Consider the following 21,297-nt stretch of genomic DNA (forward strand, 5'->3'; position numbering starts at 1 on the left):
GAACTCAGCCTTTTCTCCTTGGAGCGACGGAGGATGAGAGGTGACCTGATAGAGGTGTACAAGATGATGAGAGGTATTGATCGTGTGGATAGTCAGAGGCTTTTTCCCAGGGCTGCAATGGCTAGCACGAGAGGGCACAGTTTTAGGGTGCTCAGAAGCAGGTACAGAGGAGATGTCAGAGATAAGTTTTTTTTACGCAGAGAGTGGTGAGTGTGTGGAATGGGCTGCCGGTGACGCTGGTGGAGGCAGATACGATAGGGTCTTTTAAGAGACTCTTGGCCAGGTACATGGAGCTCAGAAAATTAGAGGGCTATGGGTAACCCTAGGTAAGGTAAGGACATGTTCGGCACAGCTTTGTGGGCCAAAGCGCCTGTATTGTGTCTGTCCAAGGTTGATAGGTTTTCTACGTTCTATGTTTCTACGTCTATGGAGGAAAATGGACAGCCGACCTTACAGATCAAGACCCTTCATAAGACATAGGAGCAGAGTTAGGCCATTTGGCCCATCGAGTCTCCTCTGTCATTAGATCATGGTTGACTTGTTTTCCCTCTCAACCCCATTCTCCTGCCTTCTCCCCATAACTTTTGACATCCTGACTAATCAAGAACCTATCAACTTCCACATTGAATATACACAATGACTTGGCCTCCACAGCCATCTGGGGCAATGAATTCCACACATTCACACCCTCTAGCTAAAGAAATTCCTCCTCATCTCTGCTTTAAAAGGACCTTCTTTTTTAAAGTAGGTTGAAAGGTCAAAACATAGTGGGCTGAAGGGCCTGTTCTATGCTCCATACTCTATTCTGTGGCTGTGCCTTCTAGTCCTAAGATCTCACACTAATGGAAGATTTTATTTGAATATTCAAATTATTAAGCTAGCTAAAGAAAAATACATTCAAAAACACACTGAAATTGGAAATCTCACATTTAATAAGGTATACTTTCAAAAGCTTTCAACCAGAATGCTTGACCATATACATTTTTAAATATTTATCTATTAAGCAATACAAGATCATTTTCTTTTAGAATGCAGTTTAGCATCGTTGTTGGGTGGGATCAATCCTGGGCAGCTTTCCTCAGACTTTGGGGGCCGTTGCTTGAGTATTGTAGGCCTGATCACGTCAATATCACGGCATAAGTGATCCAACATGGTGGGGAGAATGGTCGGAGATGCTTCAAAATCCACCAGGTAGTATCTGAAATAAATTAAACATGGAGAGTAAGTTCACTTTCAAGAAGTATCTTTTAAGCAAGTTGTGAGGGTGGTGGGTGCTCTGCCTGGGACCAAATTCAAATACAAAAATCAAATCAAATTCAAGTTTCATTATCACTCAGCCAGACATGAATCATCAATAAGAGGAATCAGTGTTCCTCTGGGGCTAAGGTACACAGCACATCCAAGATAGCAAGCACACATACAGTCACACTAAAAAAAAATGGTCCAAGTCCCTGAGAGACATGTCATGCAAATTGATGGCGCAGACGAACACGTGCACCCAATCCAGCTTGTCATTCCACCGAATGGACACTGGGGGGAAATACTGACGGGAGAGGTCAGCCCCCAAATGAGTATGGACACAACGCTACACCGCCTCCTCTCCTGGACTTCAGCAGCAGGCATCTCCTATCCTGGACTACAGCAGCAGGCAAGCCCAAAGATTCAGGCCTAGTCCTTGCTACAACTGAGGCCCACCATCGGTCACGCCACCAAACAAGGGAAGCTAGCCTGCGGCATCTTACACCATCAATGTCCAACAGGGTCTTGCGATCACAAGAAAAACATCCAAGACAATCACCCACAGTTACACTGCACGACACCTTCACGCACCAGCTCCAATGCCTTCATGTAATATGTCCTGCTCCTCCGCCAATGGCAGCTCACTGACGGGGTAGACCTGCAGTACCTGAATTTCTTAAGAGTTCAGCATTGTCTTGCGATTGTAAAAAAAAAAAGACATTTAAAAAAGGAAAAAAAAAACAAATCTTCCAGAAGGTGGTAAAGGCAGAAATATTAGGAATTTTGAAGAGGTGTTTAGGTAGGCACATGAACGTGAGGGAAATAGATTAGGGACATCATGTAGGTAAAAGGGACTAGTTTAGTTGGTGATTTGATGGGTTCGGCAGAACATTGTGCGCTGAAGGGCCTGTTCCTTTGCTGTACTGTTCTATGTTCTAAGTGGCTACAGCTTTAAAGTTCTGATTAGAGCACTCTGATCACGGACACTGTAAATGGGAAAAGATGTGGCAAATGGTATATAGAATCATGGAGTCACACACTATAGAAGCAGGTGCTTTAACCCGACATCTAGCGAGCTTGTCCCACCTGCCCATGATTGGCCCATAGACCAGGGGTCCCCAACCTTTTTTGCACAGCGGACCGATTTAATATTGACAATATTCTTGCGGACCGGCCAACGAGGGGTGGGGTGGTGTTCAAGTCGGGTTGCCAACTTTCTCACTCCCAAATAAGGGACAAGAGTAGCAGTCAAATACGGGACACTTGTGTTTACCCCGAGAAAGGCTACAATGACCATGAAGCCTTGCGCGGACACCTGTGTGCGCATGCGTGACGTGCGCATGCAAGTACATGCCAATTTTTTTTCGACAAATCAGTTTTGGCTTAATCTTCCCAATTCTGTTAAGTGAAACTATACTGTACATACATTATTTCTACTTTATATAGGCTGTGTACTTATCATATCATTCCTGCTTTTACTATATGTTAGTGTTATTTTAGGTTTTATGTGTTATTTGGTATGATATGGTAGGTTATTTCAAGTTCAACAGTGCGTGACAGGGAATGAGAAAAGGTGCAGCTGACTCATTTTGTTTCATATCGCCAAATCAGATCATTTCCTCGCGGCCCGGTAGCACATGCTTTGTGGCCTGATGGTTGGGGACCACTGCCATAGACCCCTAAATACCTCCTATCCATGTACTTATCTCAATGACTTTTAAACATTCTTCTTCAGTTATTCATTTATTGCGATACAGCGTGGAATAGGCCTTTCCATCTCTTCAAGCTGCCCCGCCCAGCAAACCCAGCTGAATCACGGGACAATGCACCGTGACCAATTAACCTACTGGTAGGAAACCGGACCACCTGGAAAAAACGGACGCGATCACAGGGAAAACGTACAAACTCCTTACAGGCAGCAGCGGGAATTGAACCCAGGTCACTGGCACCGTAAAGGGTTGCCACTAACCACTACGCTCCCATCCCGCCGCTGTTTGTAAGGAACTTGTACGTTCTCCCCATGACCGCGCGAGTTTCCTCCACCTACTCCAGTTTCCTCCTACAGTCCAAAGACGTACGGGTTGGTAGGCTAATTGGCCATTATAAGAGGGTAGGATTAAATTGGAGTAATGCTGAGCAGCAAGGCTCGGAGGCCCTATTCCGTGTTGTACCTCAATAAATAAACAAACTGCTAATGTGCCCACCTCAGCCACTATTTCTGGCAGCTTATCCAAAGACAAAGGAAATGTAAAATTTGGCAGGAAAGATAGTAAATAAACCTTATATTAACCAAATGGTGACAGATTGCAGAGCTCAGAGTTACAGATGGACCTGGGTACCCCAGTGCATAACATGTAAAAAGGTGAATATGTGATACAGCAATTAGTCAAATAGTGAGGACAAGTTTATTAAAGATTAGCATTATTTGTCACATAAACATCAAAATATACAGTGAAATATATCATTTGCATCAAATCAAATCAGCGAGAATTCTGCTGGGCATGTGCTACCATGCATCTGGCGCCAACACAGTATGACACCAATTTACTAACCGTAACCTGTATGTCTTTGGAATGTGGGAGGAATCCAGAGCACCCAAAGGAAATCCCCATGGAAACGTGGCGACACTTGCAGGCTGCCCAGCACAATCCTCACTGATTTGATTTGACGCAAACGACACATTTGCAATGCACACAGTTTTGGTTGCACACAGAGACTGTGGTCCAAAAAGCCCGTTCCTATGCTATGTTCTATGAGTCTTTGAAGATCTCTTCTTCAGAGGGTAGTGGAAGCAGAGTCTATGGAAGTTTTAAGACAGAAATAGATAATTGACAAGCAAAGAGGTGAAAGGTTATTACTGATAAATTAGAATGCAAAATTGAGATTACAAGCATATGAATCATAATTTTATTAAATGGCTCAAAGGCATCTAGTGACTCTTGTTCCTAATTTATCTGATCTATTACAGTAACATCGCTCCCACTTTCCTTGTGAAAAAAATATTGGAGGACTTAACCTTGCATTCTTTCTGTGCTGGTCTCCATTAGGAGGAATGTACCATGAATCCTAAAAAAACACTTCACTGAAAGTAAAAACTTGCTTGAATAAACAGATCATAGTTTTAATCTAAATCTTCTGCATCCCTCCTGTACAAACGACACAATACTGCTGTTTAAGACTGTTCCGTAACTGAAACTGATACAATTTCAAGATCACTGGGTTAAGAGAAATGAATTCAACAGATAGAATTACCCTTCCCCAGGAAGAACGCTGGTGTACAATACACAGATCATATAAAGAAGTGAATAACATTGGCAGCAGGCAATCTAGCGGTCACTAGTTTCACCAAAGCCAATAAGGAGCAGCTGTGTTTGAGTTATAAACCTTTCAAAATGAACAGCAATTGAGATATTAGAAGCAGAGATTCTATTTCTTTTACATCATATGTAATAAAAACTGCTGAAGCTGTTGCTCAGAGCCCTGTTAAGGACTGAACTGTCAACACTGCTACATAATACCACATATGGCTCCAAAAACTATATTCATCATTTCGTTGTTGCTAAAGAAGCAACAACCTAAAGATTTCTGAGCAACCCTGGCACTTGGCATGTCACCTCATACTAACAAACTTGTACAGAGGCACTAATGAAACTATCAAGAGCAACACACACGCAAAATGCACAACGCACACACGTGGGGTGCCATGGTAGCATAGTGGTAGCATGAGGTTAATATAGCTCAGGGCATCGGAATTCTGAGTTCAATCCCGGCATCCTCTGTAAAGAGTCTCTGCACGTCCTTAACAATTCAGGAACAGCTTCTTCCCCTCTGCCATCAGATTTCTGAAGGGACATTGAACCCATGAATACTATCTCACTATTTATTTTTCTCTCCTTTTGCACCACTTATTTAACTCTTTTTTATATATATATATTTACCGTAATTTAGTTTTTATTAGGTATTGCAGTGTACTGCTGCCACATAAGAACTTTCATGGTATATGCCAGTCATAGTAAACCTGATTCCTCCCTGTGACGGCCGAGGGATTCCTCCAGGATCTCCAGTTTCCTCCCACAGTCCAAAGACATACCTGGTAGGTTAACCGGTCATTGTAAATTATCCTGTGATTAGGTTACGTCCAGCAATTTCAACACACAGGAACATAAGAGGTTGCAGAGGATTGTGGACACAGTTCTCTCCACCATTGAGAACATCTGTAGGAAGTGCTGCCTCAAAACTCAAGGATTCAGGTGTTGAAATCCAAACTATCGAGATCCAAACTAGGTCATGCCCTCTTTTTGCTGCTACCATCAGGCAGGATGTACAGAAGCCCAAAGTCCCCCACCACGAGGTTTGGAACTTCAACTTTCCAACAACCATCAGGTTCTTGAACCTACCTTCACAACCCTAACACCAACTCAGCAATGGAGCAATGTGAACCACCCCTTACACTATAATGGACTATTTCTTTTACACTAATGCCTTATTTTTGCACAGCTCTTTCTTCCTCTTCACTGTCTTGCATAATATATGTATAATTTATCTTTTGTATGTTGTCTGAGCATACAAAATATTATATACAATTTCTACCAGGGGTGCTGCAGCAAGGAAGTTTTTCCATTGTACGCTGTAACTCACCTTAACAGTGCATGTGGCAACAAGCACAACTTGACTTGCCTTGGTTCTGATTACAAATGAACACTCAGCTTTAATCATGGCTCACACCATATTCGCAATGGAAGGATACAATGACACTATAAGGCTATCATTATACCGAAGAGGAAACTCAAGCAGCCTAGCGAAGGCATTAATCTAACATTGGACAAAGTGAATACACGTTTAGAAAATTGTCGAGTAATTAAGAAAGGTTGGTGTGAGAAAATAATTGAAGGAAAAAGCGGGGAATGTCACACATTTTATGGCTAAAGGAGGTCCAAGGTTGTACAAAGTCATCTTCCAGGTATACTAAGAATTTACATGAGTAAGTTCATAATGGACTACATCTGGGTTGCAATCACATCCATCTGACACCACGTTCTAGAAGACACAGAAAGAGATCATCTGTAAGAACTCCTATAGCCCACATCAGACCAGAACACCCAGCAGGCAAAACTGAGACAAAGCAGATCACAACCTGTTCTGAAGAGACAGAAAATTCCAGGTAGGACACAGAGTTTCAGAATAAGGGGGTCATCCACTGAAAGCAGGGATGAACAGAAAACCTTTGGAATTCTATGCCCAGAGAGCCGTTCATTTATTTTTATTAATAGGTACAGCACAGTAACAGGCACCTCTAGCCCAATTAAACTCATGTGACAAATTAACCTACTAACCCCGTATGTGTTTGGGATGTGGGAGGAAACCAGAGCTCCTGGAGGAAACCCACACAGTCATGGGGAGAACATACAAACTCCTTACAGATGGCGATGGACTTGAACCAGGGTCGTTAGCGTTGTTATAGTATTACACTAACCCCGATGTTAGGCACCACAAACTGGGGTCCTCCTCGGTTGCAGTGGACAACCTTGATGTCTTCTGTGCCTTGTCATGCCCTTTACTCTCCATGGAGCATTGCAGTACCACTTTCCTGGGCGTTGGATCTCGCTGTAGTCTACCAGAGCTGACTTCACATGCTAGGACAGGCACATCTCTATCTCACTGGGGTATGAGGCTGCCGGGTGCCCTCACCTCGTTTAGCCCACCTGTCAAAGCGGTGTGCCAGGCTGCAACCGCTGTCGCATGCAACCAGTTACTTGAAGCCACAGGTGAAATCTGAGTGTCCGGTGGGGACTAAATGTGAGTGACCTGGCCCGGAATGGACACCAGAGGGTCTTACACACTCCTTACGCCTCACTTAAAGAGTGTTCAGTGTGTAAATTCCAACTATGATCCCAATCAGGTAATGTTATGCAGGTCACATGCTTTACCCTATAGAATTCTTGCAAATTTGAACATTCAGACTATTTGGAAAGTGCGGTATTATGCTATATCACCATCATATTTTTTTAAAGGGGTAAAAGGCAAATTTAAGGCCAATATACGAGCAGAATTAGGCTATTTGGCCCATTGAGGCTGCTCCACCATTTAATCATGTCTGATTTATTTTTCCTCTCAACCCTGTTTTACTGCCTTTCCCCATAACCTTTGGGGAACCCATCAACCTCCATTAAATATACCCTAACATGGCCTCCACAGCCGTCTGTAGCAATCAATTCCACAGAAAGGGCTCATTCTCGACAAGAAATGTCATGGATCCAGAGACTTGAGCATACAACCCAGATCAAAACTCCCAGAGCACTACAGTCGAAGTTCTGGATTGGTGAATATACTGCCTGTCTGATGGGTTGGGAAACAGAGGCTACGTCCACTCTCTCAGGTGGATGTTGGGTTATCCTCAGTGCCCTGGTCAACTAATCATCATAATTGGCATCATCATCATCACTGAAACAGACAGTCTGCCAATTTAGTTATCATAAGTTATACTGATGATCTGTTGCAGGAACTCATCGGGTCAACCGGCATCTGTTGGGGTCAAAGAATCATCAGCGTTTCAGGTCAAAATTCTAGTTAGACCACACTTGGAATAAATAGTGTTCAGTTCTGATCTCCTCATTACAGGAAGGATGTGGAAGCCTTAGAGGAGGTGCAGAGGAGATTTACCAGGATGCTGTCTGGATTAGAGAGCATGTTTTATGAAGATAGGTTGAGTGAGCTGGGATTCTTCTCTTTGGAATGAAGGGGGATGAGGTAACTTGATAGAGGTGTACAAGATGATAAGGGGCATAGATCAAGTGGATAGCCAGAGACTTTTTCCCAGGGTGGGCACAGGGCATAATTTTGATATGGTTGGAGGAAAGTACAGAGAGGATGTCAGAAGCAAGTCTTTTACACAGAGAGTGGTGAGTGCGTGCGACGTCCGGTCAGAGGTGGTGGGAGAGGCAGATACATCAGAGACATTTAAGGAACTCGTAGGTGGACACATGGATGATAGAAAAATGGAGGACCATGTAGGAGGGAAGGGTTAGAGTGAGCAGTTAATAAAAAACCCAGCACAGCATCATGGGCTGAAGGGCCTATACTGTGCTGTAAGGTTCTATGCTCTATACGCACTGAGTGTATGTTCCTGGTGCTTTCCTGTCAGCTTGAACCAGTCTGGCCATTCTCCTCTGACTTCTCTCATTAACAAAGTGTTTTCACCCACAGAACTACTGCTCAATAGATCTTTTTTTTGTTTCTCGCACCATTCTCTATAAACCCTAGAGCAGGGGTTCCCAACCTTTTTCTGCCCTGGACCCCCTACCATTAATCGAGGGGTCCATGGACCCCATTTTGGGAACCCCTGCTCTAGAGAATATTGCACATTAAAATCCAATAGAGCAGCAATTACTGAGATCTCAAACGATCCCATCCGGCACAAATAATCATTCCATGGTCAAAGCCATTAAGATCACATTTCTTCTCCATTCCGATGTTTGATGGGAACAAGAACTGAATCTCTTGACCATGTCTGCATGCTTTTATGCATTGAGTTGCTGCCACATGACTGACTGATTAGATATTTATATTAACAAGGTGTATGGGCAGACCTAATAAAGTGACCACTGAGCGTATAACCCTACATCGCAGTCCTGATGCAGGGTTCCAAAGCAAAATGTTGCCAATTACTTTCCTCCTACAGATGCCATTCACCCAACTAAATTCTCCAGGAGATTGTTAGTTGCTCCAGATTCCAGCATTGGCAGTCACTGTGTTTACCATGAAGTGGGGAGGGCAGGAGGAATAGAACCGAGGACCACCTGGCTCGCTTCCCCTCCACTTTACCTCCCCAGCTCACAGACCTTATCCATGGGACAAGACTGCCAAGCTGTATGAAGATGCCAAACTGACATCTGTTGACTCAGCAGTTTGGAGAAAATGAACTGCTACGGCTATGGGGCAAAGTTTTCCCACACACACAGAATCATCAGTGCCAAACGTCCTTGAAAAATACACATCCAACTGGTTATCAAGATGGATTGTCACCAGAAGGAATGAAATTGCCGTTGCCAGTCTGAGTTCAGCACACTGATTTTTCAAATGGACTTTGAAAAAACTTAAGTGTTCTCACACTAATCTTCGGTTGGTTATTAATTTTTATTTGTGCCAAGTAAACAGCATGTCAGCAAGGAAAAAGACAAAAAGCTCAGGTGTGTTTTTCCATTTATGATCCCCAACCAACGTGACTCAAGTGATCATAACTGCAACACCTCATAGGAGCAGCAAAGTGAATATTCCCCTTCGTCAGGGGTTCCAAGGAATAATGCATAATAATTGTACATTTTTCATCATTTGTGGCTTCATAGTTATTCCTGGTTAAAAGAGCTGACTTACAAGGGAAAAGGCAGTTTCACGATGTAGTTCAGATTCAGATTTACATACACATCGAAACATACAGTGAAATGCGTTGTTTGCGCTAACAACCAACACACCCGAGGGAGGTGCTGGGAGGAGCACACAAGTGTCACCACATGTTCTGGTGCCAACACAGAATGCCCACAATGCTCAGCAAAACAACACAGAACATAACAAAAAAAATCAACAAAACAAGCCTCGTTTCCCCCTTCCCTCCCAAATCCACCCCCCCCCCCCACACCACACACACAGTCTTCCAAATGTAGGCCAGGCCTCCAGTCTCCAGGCTTTGACTTCTGGACTTGTGATCGGCCTTTGGGCTTTGGTATCCACCCCCAGACAAGCCAATGAGAGGCACCAAACTTCAGGCTCGAACTCTGGACTGGCCACGTGCCTCTTGCTTCCTCAGACATCCAATCCTGGGAGCCACCAACTGGGACATATCAACACTACAGATATCCTTCGTCACCCGCCCACATTGCTGGACTTTGAATGCGGAGCGGAGGAACGACCTCTAAGCCCTTCGCATCTCTGTCCTTAAATCTTTATCTGACCTTTAACACCCCTTTCTATCCCTGAACTTTGTAATCATAAATAACATCAGCCACCAAGATAAAAAGGAGACAACTCCTGTAATTCAATATTACTGAATGAAAAGTCAGTAAACAGAAAATATACATTTACTACCAGTGGTAGATTTCTAGTTAGAAAGCAACAGTGATCAATGCCACCAGCCACACACTATCATTCCTAGAAACTTAATCCCTACAGTCAACTAGTTTGTTAATGACTGTAATTATAGAAGCTTGGCAACAATACAAAATGTAAACACATTTTTCAACACTGAAGAGTAGTAACATCAGATCATAAACAACCAACCCTTTACCAACTTAGCCCCCCTCACACTTTCAAATCTCTTACTAGCTCTTCCTTCAGTTAGTCCTGATGAAGGGTCTCGGCCTGATACATCGACTGTACCTCTTCCTAGAGATGCTGCCTGGCCTGCTGCGTTCACCAGCAACTTTGATGTGTGTTGCTTGAATTTCCAGCATCTGCAGAATTTCTCGTGTTAGCTACACCTATCTGAGTTATTCCATTTACCTGCATTTGGTCCGTGTCCCTCTCAAGTGCTACCGAAGCAGCAGTTAGTACGACACTATTACAGCACGAGGCGTACCAGCGCCGGCTGTAATGGTGTTTGTACATTCTCCCCGTGACCGCGTTGGGTTACCTCCGGGTGCTCAGGTTTCCTCCAACAGTCCAAAGACCTACCGGTTAGTAGGTTAATTGGTCATTGTAAATTGGTCAGTTAGTAGGTTAATTGGTCATTGTAAGTTGGCCCGTGATTAGGCTGGGGTTAAATAGGTGGGCTGGACATGCCTGTTCCACACTTGATCTCTAAACAAATAAATGAATAAATCAAATGTTTCCATCCCTGTATCTGCTCAAATGTTGCAAGTTCTACCCACACCTACCATTTCTGGCAGCTTGTTCCATGTACCTATCATCTATTACCATACTTTAAGCCTATGACCTCTAGTTTAAGACCTCCTTACCCTGAGGGAAAAACTGTGATCATTCTCTTTAATTATGCCCCTCATCATTTTGTATACTCCTGACTCCCAAACACAGCGAGGCCCTAAGGTCAAAGCCACTAGGCTCCTATATACTTGATGACCTTGGGGGTCTGGCACCCAGCTATCGGAAGGATGTCATTAAGCTGGAAAGGGCTTCGGCTGCTCCAGGCTTCATGTGTACGAACTCCCATACGTTTTGCTCTGCATTGTGGTGAACTGAGGCTGTGGGCCTGCACCAGCTCCTCTGGCTTTCGTGTCTATGGATTCAATAGACAATAGGTGCAGGAGTAGGCCATTCAGCCCTTCAAGCCAACACTGCCATTCACTGCGATCATGGCTGATCATCCACAATCAGTACCCTGTTCCTGCCTTCTCCCTATATCCCTTGACTCCGCTATCTTTAAGAGCTCTATCCAACTGTTTCTTGAAAGAATCCATTGTGAAAAAGTTTTTCCTCAACTCCATTCTAAATGGCCTACCCCTTAATTTTAAACTGTGGCCTCGGGCTCTGGACTCCCCCAACATCGGGAACATGTTTCCTGCCTCCAGCGTATCCAATCCCTTAATAATCTTATATGTTTCAATCAGATCCCCTCTCATCCTTCTAAATTCCAGTGTATACAAGCCCAGTTGCTCCAATCTTTCAACATTTGACTTTCCCGCCATCCCTGGAATTAACCCAGTGAACCTACACTGCACTCCCTCCATGGCAAGAATGTCCTTCCTCAAATTTGGAGACCAAAACTGCACACAATACTCCTGGTGGGGTCTCACCAGGGACTTGTACAACTGCAGAAGGACCTCTTTGCTCCTATACTCAACTCCCCTTGTTATGAAGGCCAACATGCCATTAGCTTTCTTCACTGCCTGCTGTACCTGTATGCTTACTTTCAGTGACTGATGAACAAGGACACCCAGATCTCATTGTACTTCCCCTTTTCCTAACTTGACACCATTCAGATAGTAATCTGCCTTCCTGTTCTTGCTACCAAAGCAGATAATCTCACATTTATCCACATTAAACTGCATCTGCCCACTCACCCAATCTGTCCAAGTCACCCTGCATTCTCATAACATCCTCCTCACATTTCACACTGCCACCCAGGTTTTCATTTGTTGCTTGCTTTTATTGTTTGCACAATTTGTGTTTTCTTTCCCTCTCTGTGCATTGGGTGTTTTTTGATCTTTTCTTTAGATGGGTTCTTTTGGGTTTCTTGTTTTGTGACTGCCTGTAAGGAGACAAATCTCAAGGTTGTATAATGTATATGTACTTTGACCTTTGTAGTGGGACTGGATCACAGACTAGTCCTGGGGTCAACACCAGAGATCAAAGACCCAATTCAGCGAGTCAGGTGGTTGAAGCCCAAAGGACTTCTGGACTAAGTCACGAGTATATTAAATGATAATGGGCATAATTAGTTCACCTTTCAGCCTTCTACTGGATGTTATAGGGAAAACAGTCCAGCCTATTTAGTCTTTCAAATCAAATTCCACACCATCTCTCCCCCCAACACCTCACTGTCCCAGTAATATCTTTGTGAGCCTTTTCTGCACCCTCTCCAGCTTACGATATCCTTTTTATAGCTAGGCACCAGACAAGGTCTAGTGATCAGCCAGGTCAGCAAGTGCCAGGTTCCGAGGTCTGTGCGGCCAGGAGGCACGAGTACTGGTGAGCCCCAGGTCAGCGAATCCTGATGTCAGAGGTCCAGGGGACCAAGATTAGAGTTCAAAGTCCTGTGATCAGTGAGTCCTGGGGTCGATACCAGAGCGCGAAGCCCTAAGGTCAAGACCTGACAGTTGAAGCCTTTGGGCTGGCATATCCAGAGGTCAGAGGCCTGAAATCTATGAGTTTGCAAGTCCGGGCCAGCGACTGGAGGTTGGGGCCCTGTGATTCTGAGAGTGCAGGGCCAAGGACTGGAAGTCGGAAGCCCGTAAGTGGCCTGTCCTGGGGTTAGAGCCATGTGAGTGGAGTGCGAGTAAGAGAGGGAAGAGGGAATGAGAGTCCATCTTATCATTCAAGAGCTCTGACTGATAACAATGGGATACTAGTTGTCCTTGAGCCTGTCATCTACATTTATCTGAGGCAAAGAACTCCGAAGACTTCCAATCCTCCCTTTAAAGTAATTTCTCCTATGTGATAAATACTCAACCAATTCTTCCCAAACCAGTCCTCAACTCTATAACTGTTGCAATCAACCTCATAGCACCAACCATAGAATATCAATGAGATGACCTGTTGTTCTTCGAGATGGTGTAAATAGACCAAACACAACCTCTTCTCTTGAAGCAACCTCCTCCTAAGGCACAGCAGCACAGGGACAGAGCCTTGGGCCCGTCTAGTCCACATTAAACTGTATTTTGCCTAGTCCTCTCAACCCACACCTGAACCATGGCCTTCCATATCCCTCCTATCCATGGCAATCCATTGCAAGGTACTGACAGATTATCTTTGATGTCACATGTACATCGAAACATACAGTGAAATGCGTCTTTTGAGTCAACAACCAGCACAGTCCACAGATAAGTATGGCCACGGTTTACTAACCCCTAACTGTATGTTTTTGGAATGTGGGACGAAACTGGAGCATCTGGAGGAAACCCACATGGTCATGGGGAGAACATACAAACTGTGGTGGGAAGTGAACCCCAATCACAATCCCCAACACTGTAAGATAGTACGCTACCATGCCGCCCAGTTTTAAGATACTGACCATGACAGAGTGCGGAATCAGAAGGTCACACTCACTGAGCAGAGCACTGTTCAATTTACATTGTCAGGCAGGTATGAAGAAGAGCAGGGAGGAGACTGTCACCAAACTGGAAGAGAGATCTGCCGGTGTGAACCATAGGACAGTGCAAACTGAAAGGCAAGGTCAGCCTGTGGGAATGAAGGAAGTAGTGTAATGGTTAGCATAACGCTTTACGGTACCAGCAAACCAGGTTCAATTCACACCACTTAATCCCTTACTCACTCTTCCTTCAGTTAGTCCTGACGAAGGGTCTCGGCCTGAAACGTCGACTGCACCTCTTCCTAGAGATGCTGCCTGGCCTGCTGCGTTCACCAGCAACTTTTATGTGTGTTGCTTGAATTTCCAGCATCTGCAGAATTCCTGTTGTTTTCAATTCACACCACTGCCTGTAAGGAGTTTGTACATTCTCCCTGTGACTGCATGAGTTTCCTCCCTGGCCCAAAGACGTATTGGTTGGTAGGTTAAGATAAGATACAATAAGATAAAACTTTATTTATCCCAAAGGAAATTATTGTTGCAAGGTTGCTCAGTCAGAAATAAATACTTTAAAAGACACAATGTAAGCATTGAGATATGAAGAAGAATATGAAATGTGCATTAAAAAGTAATCATGCAAAATATAGATGTGCAATGAAACCATATACTTAAATATTTAAGGAGGAGGAGTTGTAGAGTCTTATAGCCACAGGGCAAAAGGATCTCCTGTGGCGTTCAGTGGTGCACCTCGGTGGAAACAGTCGGTTACTACAGGTGCTCCTCTTTTTGTTCAGTATGTCATGGAGAGGGTGAGAGGGATTGTATATAATGTTCCGCAGCCCCTGCAGCGTCCTCCTCTCCGACACAACCGCCGGAGAATCCAGATCCACCCCCAGAACAGAACCAGCCCTCTGACGGGTTTATCGATCTTCTCGGCGTCGGCTGCTCTCAGCCTGCTGCCCCAACAGACTACAGCGTAGAATAGAACGCTGGCCACCACTGAGTCGTAGAACACCTGCAGCATAGCACTGCAGACGTTGAATGACTGGAGCCTCTTCAGGAACTACAATCAGCTCTGTCCCTTCTTGTACAGAGCCCTTGTATCTTAGTCCAGTCCAGTTTATTATCTAGATGAACTCACAGGTATTTGTAGTCCCAGATGACCTCCACATTCATTCCCTTGATGAAGATGGGAATTCAGGGTATTTTTACTTTCCTGAAGTCCACCACCTTTGTCTTCGTGATGTTGATGCAGGTGATTCAGCTCACACCACTCCACAAAGTTAACTGGTCATCGTAAATTGTCCAGGGATTGCTGGGCACCACGGCTCAAAGGGCTGGAAGGGCTTATTCCACACTGTATCTCAATAAATACATTTTTAAAAAGAGAGGACACCCATCCTCCTTGTAATGGAGGTGGCAATGGATGCCAGTCAAATGATGGGGAGGAATGGGCCAAGGAAAACAGAAAATTACCACTGTCACTTCATTAGTGCAGAATAGAGAATTATCCTGAACTGGTGACTGCAGCATAATCTGATATTGTTATGATTACAGTCTGTTGAGCCGTAGGACGGGGAAAGGCAGACTATTATTAAGAGAACAAGTATATTCTGAGAGAGTTGGGAGAGGTGTGGGGGGAGGAGGTTTGAAGAGTTCCAGTATACTCTCAAGGAGAGAGGTGAAAAAATACCTGTGTACAATAGAAGAGTATTCCCTGAAAACTTCTTGGAGAGAGTGATCTTAATATCACACAGAATTTCATAGAATTTGAAAATGATTATACTTAATGCAAAGCTAGGCCCTGAATCGAAACAAAGGGAACTAGGAAGGCATGAGATGAGGAGCACACTTAAGGGCATGACATTGAACATGAGATAGTTAGCATTTAAAGAATTAATGTGCTAATTGCAAAAAATGTCCTAAGATTAAAAAAGTGAAGTAATTTACCAGTCATTTATGGCTGATAGGAGAAATTAGTGTTAAATCCAAGGAAAAGGTTTATGAGGCTGCCTGAAATAGTAGGTGATTTAAAGATTGGAAGTATTTTGGCATTCAGAAAAGCAGGATCAGAACTATAAAGCAAGGCCAGATAGGACATGGGATTGAACGGGAGAGAAACATTATGGTAGGAACCTTTATGGTTGAGGAAAAGGAAAAGACTAGCAAAGTGAGCCTTTTAAAGCCAGATAGGAGAATTTATATTGTGGGTTCTGGAAATGGCACATGAATTAATCAGTTATTTTGACTCTGTCTTTACAGCAGATAGACAAAACTTGCCAGAAATATTTGAAGATCTAACAAGAGCAAGTAACCGGAAAATGTAAGCATTAGGCAAAAAAAAGCTGACTGAAGTTGGTGAGTTTGAAAGCTGATAAATCCCAGATCTCAATGATTTAGCTCCCAGAGTTTTGAAAGTGGCGGCATTAGTGACAGTGGATCCTCTGGTTATCATCTTCCAGAACTGGATACATTGTAGGATTTTTCCCATGGATTAGGGGATAGAAAACGTGACCTCACTACTTAGCAAAAGAAGGGTGAGAGAAATCAGGGAACAACCAAACTTTTGGCCTCACATCAGTGGTGGAGAATGTGCTGGAGACTGTAATAAAGGATGTAATAGTGGAACATCTTGGAAAGAGTAATCAGACCGAGCAGAACCGATGCAGATTTTTTGAGATGAAAAAAATGACTAATCTACAGGAGTTCCTTGTGGATGCATCTAGTAGAAAAGATAAAGAGAATCAGTGGGTGCAGGTATTTGGATTTACTGAAGGTGTTCAGTAAGATCATTATTGGGCAGCAGGGTTTGAGCACTTGGAATGAGCACTGAGATGTGGGGTTCACTGGTGGTCTTCATACAAAACATAAGACCGTAAGAGATAGGAGCAGAAGGCCATTTGGCCTGTTGAGTCTGCTCCGCCATTCAATCATGGGCTGATCCAATTCTTCCAGTCATCCCCACTCCCCTGCTTTCACCCCATACCCTTTGATGCCCTGGCTAATCAAGAACCTATCTATCTCTGCCTTTAATACACCCAGTGACTTGGCCTTCACAGCCCCTCATGGCAACAAATTCCACAAATTTACCAACCTCTGACTAAAGTAATTTCTCCACATCTCTGATCTAAATGGACATCCTTCAATCCTGAAGTCGTGCCCTCTTGTCCTAGACTCCCCTACCATGGGAAATAACTTTGCCATATCTGATCGGTTCAGGCCTTTTAACAACCAGAATGTTTCTATGAGATCCCCCCTCATTCTCCTGAACTTCATGGAATACAGCCCAAGAGCTGCCAGACGTTCCTCACATGGAGAAACACTTTGAGCCTGAGGGAACAGAGAAGCATGGAGTGGGGGTATTTGGCAGATAGAGTTGCTGTGGAGAACCATCTGTGATCTTAATGAGTGCAGAACTAGCTTCATCCTCCTTTCTTGTGTTCTATTGAGAAAGCAGGGATGAAGAGTGCTGGTATACAGTACTTCGGGAGAGTCAACCATTATTGCAGGACTTGTGCATCCAAGACAAAGAAGCAGGAAAAAAAAAACCATTGCAAACACCACCCACCCAGCAAACGGCCTTTTTCAGAAGCTCTCCCAATGGGTGCAATAGGGTTATTAAAACTAAAACCTCATGCCATCTTAAAAGTTTCTGCGCCCAGGCAGTTAATCTGATCAACCACAAAGCAAGGGAGGCAAGTGTAATAAAGCAGTAGACATCTATCTGAGTGATAGTGCAGAGTGAGAGAGCCTCATGATTTCTGAAAACAAAACTTCAATTTAAGATTATCAGCGTCAGGTTTATTATCATTGACGTATGCCATAGAGCCATAGAACACAGAAATGGGCCCTACTGCTCATTGATTCCTTGCTGACCTGTGCCAGGAACATAGGCCCTCCATACCTCTCTCGCCTTTGTGCTTATCCAAATTTCTCTTAAATGTTTTAATCAAACCTTTTCCACACTCACACACCTCCACCCCCACCCCCGAGGGAAGAAGTTCCCTCTCAGGCTCTCCTTAAGCATTTCATCTTTACACTTAATCCACGACCTCTAGTTCCAGTCTCATTCACCCTCAATGGAAAAAGCCTGCTCGCAGTTATTCTTTCATTGTCATCGCGTGCTGTCTCGTATGATGTGGGCGTTGATGGCCTATGACCATGATTGTTCTTGGCAAATACTTCTACAGAAGTAGTTTGCCATTAACTCCATACCCCTCATAATTTTGCATATCTCTGTTAAATCTCTTCTCATTCTCCTATGCTCCAGGGAACAAAGTCCTAACCTATTCAATCCTTCCTTGTAACTCAGGACCAGGTAACACCCTTGTAAATTTTCTTCGTACTCCTTCAATCTTATTGATTATGGCATGGAATTTGTTTGGCAGCAGTGCAGTGCAAGGCATAAAAAGTTACTATAAGTTAAATAAATAAAATTTTAAAAAATAAATAAAATTACAACCCACAGTCTACAAAAATCCCAGTTCAGTACATAAATACATTACTTTAAGCAAAGCCATCCACGACTTAAAATTTAGGACAGTCAGCAGAAAAATGGTTGGTTTACAACAAGATAACTAACATGGCCAGTTGATGTTCATCTTTTGACAAGTCATCTGCAGGAAGGTATTTACAGCATGAAAATACCTCTTTTTTGAAGGTGAGTGAGAGCCAGTCAGTCCTGGAGCCGCTGGTCTCCTGCTCTCGTTGTCGCAGGAGCAATCTCTCGCTCCCTCGCTGGTGAGACAGCAGGCTTGTCTGACATGGCGAAGTACTGGGATGGATTGCAGCTTTTGATGGACACTAGATCAATGTCTCTTTAGGGACTTTGCTATTGCTGGCATGGTGGTGGGGGTAGGGGGGGTGAGTGCTTCTGCTGGAGCAAGTGGGGGGAGGGGGGAGGTTTGGTGCTTTTCCTGCTGCTTGTGACTGGGAGGGGGAAGGAGGATTTGCAGCTCTGACTTTTCTGTCACTCATTCTTTGGGTTTTTTTCTGTTTTGTGGATGTTTGCGAAGAGTAAGAGTTTCAGGATGTACAGTGTATACATTCTCTGATATTAAATTGAACCATTGATTAACCATTGAACCATTGAAATAAAATGGAGTTTTAATCCATTCTTCCCGATAAAACTGACTAGTGCTGGTTAAGCCTGCACAGCAGTACATATAACACGTTCTTTTACTGGGTGGAAATGTCCTCCTGTTTCTTTGTAAAAACCACCTGGCATTCTGTGTGTTTTAAAAACATAACTTGCAACTGTCATACAGGAATCACAGAAAATACCTCAGGCAAACGCAAAGATTTCTGAGATGAATGGTTAAGATCACTGAACAGAAAATGCAATCTTCATGGTATAAAGTGACAATTAACAGTGTTTCTGCACATCTGAGTGTCAAGAATCTGTAAAACAGCCATTTGAATTTCTTCCCTTTTCCAGGTACATGTGTTCTCTAGCAAGTAGGCCAAAACACTAATGACCAACTAAAATCTCGGTGCAGCTTGCTTTTACTGTGGGGAATGATAAAGAAAGAAAACTACTGACTAATAAATGAAAGCTGACATTCTGCAAGCTATATTTTCTACATACAAAGCATGGAAACCATGTGCCAGAAATATGTTTCAATAATCTCTTTAAACCAAATGAAAAGTCACAGAAAGTAGCAAGTATTGAAAGGAACTGCCATCTTTTAGGAATGCAATAATCAGGGGGAGTTCAGAAATAAAGTGGCAGGAAATTGAATTTGAAAGGGCCAAGCCATTAAAATCTATGAGCATTTAATAAGGGTGACCTTGAATCAGGTGTAAGTTGTTGAAGCTGTCCATATCTAGCACATGGAAAGTAGAAACATATCCTGGTGGGGAAGTTTGCTAAGGTTATTGGGGAGAGTTTAAACTAGAATTGCTGGGGGTTGGGAACCAAACCGAAGAGACGGAGGAAGGGGCTGTTGGCTCACAAATAGAGAAAGCTTGGAGACAGTGCGAGGGGGAGGATAGGCAGGTGATAGAGAAGGGATGCACTCAGACCGATGGTTTGAGATGTGTCTGTTTTAATGCAAGAAGCATCATCAACAAAGCAGATGAGCTTAGAGCCTGGATCAGTACTTGGAGCTATGATGTTGTGGCCATTACAGGGACTTGGATGGTTCAGGGACAGGAATGGTTACTTAGGGTGCCAGGCTATAGATGTTTCAGAAAAGACAGGGAGGGTGGCAAAAGTGGTGGGGGCATGGCATTATCAGAGAGTGTAAAGGCTGCAGAAAAAGAGAAAATCATGGAGGGATTGTCTACTGAGTCTCTGTGGGTGGAAGTTGAAACAGAAAGGGGTCAATAACTCTACTGGGTGTTTTTTATAGACCACCCAATAGTAACAGGGACATAGAGGAGACAGATTCTGCAAAGGTGTAATAATAACAGGGTTGTCGTGGCAGGAGATTTTAATTTCCCAAATATTGATTGGCATCTCCCTAGGTCAAGGAGTTTAGATGGGGAGGAGTTTGTTAGGTGTGTTCAGGAAGGTTTCCTGACACAATATGTAGATAAACCTACAAGAGGAGAGGCTGTACTTGATCTGGTATTGGAAATGAACCTGGTCAGGTGTCAGGTCTCTTAGTGGGACAGCAGTTTGGAGATAGTGATCATGATTCTATCTCCTTTACCATCGCACTGGAGAGGGATAGGAACAGACAAGTAAGGAAAGTGTTTAATTGGAGTAAGGGGAAATATGAAGCTATCAGGGAGGAACTTGGAAGCATAAATTGGGAACAGATGTTCTCAGGGAAATGTACGGCAGAAATGTGGCAAATGTTCAGGGAAATTTGCATGGTGATCTGCATAGGTACGTTCCGATGAGACAGGGAAAGGATGGTAGGGTACAGGAACCACGGTGTACAAAGGCTGGTGAAAATCTAGTCAAGAAAAGAAAAGCTTATGAAACTAGGTAATGATAGAGATCTAGAAGATTATAAGGCCAGAAAGAAGGAGCTTAAGAATGAAATTAGGAGAGCCAAGAAGGGGCCATGAGAAGGCCTTGGCAAGCAGAATTAAGGAAAACCCCAAGGCATTCTACATGTATGTGATGAGCAGGAGGATAAGACATGAAAGAATAGGACCTATCAAGTGTGACAGTGGAAAAGTGTGTATGGAACCAGAGGAAGTAGCAGAAATACTTAACGAGTACTTTCCCTCAGCATTCACTGCGGAAACGGATCTTGGCGATTGTAGGGATGACTTACAGCGGGTTGAAAAGTTTGAACATACAGACATTAAGAAAGAGGATGTGATGGAGCTTTTGGAAAGTATCTAGTTGAATAAGTCTCTGGGACTGGATGAGATGTACCCCAGACTACTGTAGGTGGTGAGGCAGG

The 21,297-nt window shown here is 43.7% G+C and overlaps 1 protein-coding gene across 4 annotated transcripts in view; it reads right to left on the reverse strand.

Annotated features, from left to right (window-relative positions):
- Positions 1-909: 909 nt before the first annotated feature.
- The window catches only part of mrps6 (mitochondrial ribosomal protein S6), a 109,454-nt gene continuing 89,066 nt past the window's right edge, over positions 910-21,297 (reverse strand). For all 4 annotated transcript variants that reach the window (XM_072259889.1, XM_072259892.1, XM_072259890.1 and 1 more), the window contains exon 3: positions 910-1,198. In XM_072259889.1, coding sequence (XP_072115990.1) covers positions 1,015-1,198 — 184 coding nt within the window. In that variant the 3' untranslated portion in view covers positions 910-1,014. The remainder of the gene's footprint in view (positions 1,199-21,297) is intronic.

This window comes from Mobula birostris, chromosome 6, assembly GCF_030028105.1.
Source record: "Mobula birostris isolate sMobBir1 chromosome 6, sMobBir1.hap1, whole genome shotgun sequence".
NCBI classification, from domain to species: Eukaryota; Metazoa; Chordata; class Chondrichthyes; order Myliobatiformes; family Myliobatidae; genus Mobula; species Mobula birostris.